Below are 3,044 nucleotides of genomic sequence, written 5' to 3'. Positions count from 1 at the left end.
GGGGCTGCCTCGGGAGCCTTCCCAGTGCTCGAGGGTTTTCTTGTGATTAGTCTTTGCTGCCACGCTCTCTCTGCCCTTTGGGGACGGTTCTGGAAGCCTCTCCTTGGGTTTCCTCCCCCTTTTCTTCCCGCTTGTGCTTTTCTTTTTCTCTTCTTTGCTAGAAGAAAGCTGTTCCCTGTTTTTCTTTTTCCGGCTGGCTTCTGCGGAGGTTCGGAACCAGTTCTGCATCCGCAGGGTGACACGGGGGTTAGTGACCATCCTGGGACCAGGCACCGACACCAGCACGCACAGCCCATGCCTTGCCTGCCCCAGCCTGGACTGCCCCACGCCCCGCTGGCATCACCTCCCCGAGGACAAGCTGCAACCTGCCTGGGGCTGTTGAGGATCCAAAGAGGGACAGGGAGGTCCCCCTCAAGGCTGTCACAGCATCGCTGATGCTGCTGGGAGTTGCTGTGCCAGACAGCAGACATGGATGGATGTGCTGTGCCTGGCAGACAAGGATGGAGCCCATTCGAGGACGGGCGTGTTGAGGCAGGGACCAGCCCAGAGCAACCCCAGCCGTTTCCTTACCTCCGAGTGAGCCTTGATGATGTGGTACTTGACCCCGCTCTCGGAGCTGAACTCCTTCTGGCACAGGAGGCAGCGGTACTTGCCCACCGAGTGGTCCCCCTGCAAGACAGAGCATTCTCCTGCAGCCCCAGGCAGAGCCGAAACGCCCCGAGGGTGGCTCCCTCCACGCCGCTCCCCCCTGAGAAGGGAGGTTGATGCTTGGAATTAAATACTCCTTTCTGAAACCCCAGATCTCTGCTGGCCCCGGCCCCGGCCCCGGCCAGGAGCTCACAGCTGCGTCTTCTGCTCTGTTTCAGCCTGTGCTGGTTGAGCCTCTGCAGTGTTGGCGGTGCCGGCTGTCATGGCACCGGTGCCAGGCATTGAAGCGCCAGATCCTACGAGCTCGGCAGGCAGCGAGCGGCGGGTTTTGCTGTCTGTGCATCCCCAGCACCAGTTGTTTTGTTACCACCGACTCCGTGTGTGTCCCCAGGCCCGCAGGAGGCCAATCGCCCCTTTTGCTCACTGTCAGCAGATCTCCTGGGACTGAGCTACCACCTAATTTACGTCCCACAGACTCACCTAATTTCCCTTTTACGCTGTCAGAGACACAGCGACTGCTGGATTTCTGTCACTGGAGCCCTCGGGGGGATGACTGATGTCCCAGCTCTGCCGCAGTTCATGGCACAGGGGAGATAATACTCGCCCTGTTGACGAGGGGTTTATGGATGGGCCCCTCCAGGCGATAAATCCACTTGCTGGGAATTTCTCCAGAGGTGGCTCCGTGCTGTAAATCGGGAGTTATCGACAGCTCCTTCATTCTGGGGACAGGCAGGACGCGGGCAGGCCTGGCCCCGCTGTGGGCTGGCTTCAGAAACACTCATGTAAAAACCATCTTGGTGCACCAGTCCCCGCGGAGGACGGGGTGCTCTCGGGAAGGCTCGATGTATTTCAACCAGTTCTGCAGGATTTTACCGCAGGAATCACAGGCCAGCTCAGGAGGGGCTCCAATTTACACCAGGTTTGGTGGCACATGTATCCAAACCCCCAGCAAGGGCGAAAGTGCGGCTGAGGGCAGTGCCTGGGGGACATGGAGCAGCGAACTCCCCTGGTGCTGACCCCCAACACCCAGCCCTGGCTAGGCTGGACTCGCTGGACCTGGAGGGAGCAGCTCTGTGGTTAAAGGCACCGCTTGTGCAGATGCCTGGCTGCTTTCTGTGCACAGAACCAGCCAGCAAACAGCTCCGTTGTCTCTCGGAGGGTGTTTGCTGGTGGGCTGCAGCGGCAGAGGAACTACCCTGGTCTCCTGCGCTGGCACTTTCATCCTGCCTCACTCCAGCTTCTTCTGCCGGATCTCTGCAGCCCATTTTCTAAATGATCTCATTAGGGGTTGATGTTTCAGAGAGTGTTGGAGGAACTCAGGAGTTTGTGTTTTTAATAACCCCGGGGTATGTATTGGAGCTGCCTCCTGGAAGCTCCATTCAATGGAAGCTGCAACTGGAAACATTTCAGGGTATAAAGCTTTACCGTTTCTTACTCAGTTCCAAATTGGAGGTACCTACACTGAGCTCCCAATTCCTCCCCTGTGGCCACCAGAGCTCTCTGCTGCTCTGGTGAGCAAGAGGGCACTGGTCTCTGCACAGACCGGCTGCCTCTTCCAGCCTCCGAGCTGCTGGGTCTCCAGCGGGGCCGCAGCGCTGCCCAAATCCATGGAGAAAGACTCCCAGTTTCCATCCGTCCCGCGAAATGTTCAGCTTCCAACGCCCGGCTCCTCAGCTCCGAGCTGCTGCGGTCGAAGCGTGGCTGCGTGAGGTGCTGGGTAGCCAAGGGCTCATGAACGCCTCGGGGGCTGCAGGAACCAGGCTGGGCAGGGGCTGGTGCAGGATGGGGGACGCCCATGGCGGGAGGATACGAGGAGGGCGGGCTTGCTCCTGCTGTTCTGTCTCCAAGGCTCTTGGCCTGTCACAGGTTTGGGTTCTCAGGTGAGACATTTGTGTTGAAAGATCTCTTCTCCAAGGCTGGAGCAGTAGCTCAATCCCCTCCATCACATCTGCTCAGTTCGAGCCTCTGCGCCTTCATCTGCCTGTGGCTGTGGGTTTGATCCTGACCAGGAGCATGGTGCTGAGGGTGAGCGGCCAGACTGGGATGGTGACAACAGGCTGAGCAGTGACAACTCCACGGACAGCAGCACTGCTTGGCCACGATCCTTTACCCTGTGCCATTGTCCCTTGGTCTGCTGCTTCCAAATGAGCCAAGGGGGAGAGAAAAGCCAAACACCACCCCACCTCTGAGCCGGGGCTGTAACAGCAGGGACCTACCTTGTTGCAGTTGGCCAGGTGAGCTTTCAGCCCCGAGACGCTGGAGTAAATGGCTTCACAGCACTGCGGGAAGAAACAAAGCAGGGTTTGCCACGATCCTCCCTCGTCTCCCTGCCTTCCTCAGCGCCGGGGCCAGGAGCCTGCTGGGCCAGCAAGGCTACCGGTCCAGGCGAAGCAGCA

At 59.1% G+C, this 3,044-nt stretch overlaps 1 protein-coding gene across 1 annotated transcript in view; it reads right to left on the bottom strand.

Annotated features, from left to right (window-relative positions):
- Window positions 1-5: 5 nt before the first annotated feature.
- Window positions 6-3,044, bottom strand: part of LOC104488968 (zinc finger protein 512B-like) — a gene marked incomplete at its 3' end in the record, with an annotated part of 23,841 nt that continues 20,802 nt past the window's right edge. The window contains exons 16-18 of the mRNA XM_010131076.1: window positions 2,865-2,927; window positions 571-669; window positions 6-222 (exon numbers count right to left, since the gene is read on the bottom strand). Of these exons, the coding sequence (XP_010129378.1) occupies window positions 6-222; window positions 571-669; window positions 2,865-2,927 (379 nt within the window). The remainder of the gene's footprint in view (window positions 223-570; window positions 670-2,864; window positions 2,928-3,044) is intronic.

This window comes from Buceros rhinoceros, unplaced genomic scaffold, assembly GCF_000710305.1.
Source record: "Buceros rhinoceros silvestris isolate BGI_N320 unplaced genomic scaffold, ASM71030v1 scaffold13282, whole genome shotgun sequence".
Lineage (NCBI taxonomy): Eukaryota > Metazoa > Chordata > Aves > Bucerotiformes > Bucerotidae > Buceros > Buceros rhinoceros.
Note: the sequence above shows the minus strand (reverse complement) of the source record. Positions and strands in the feature narration are given on the sequence as shown.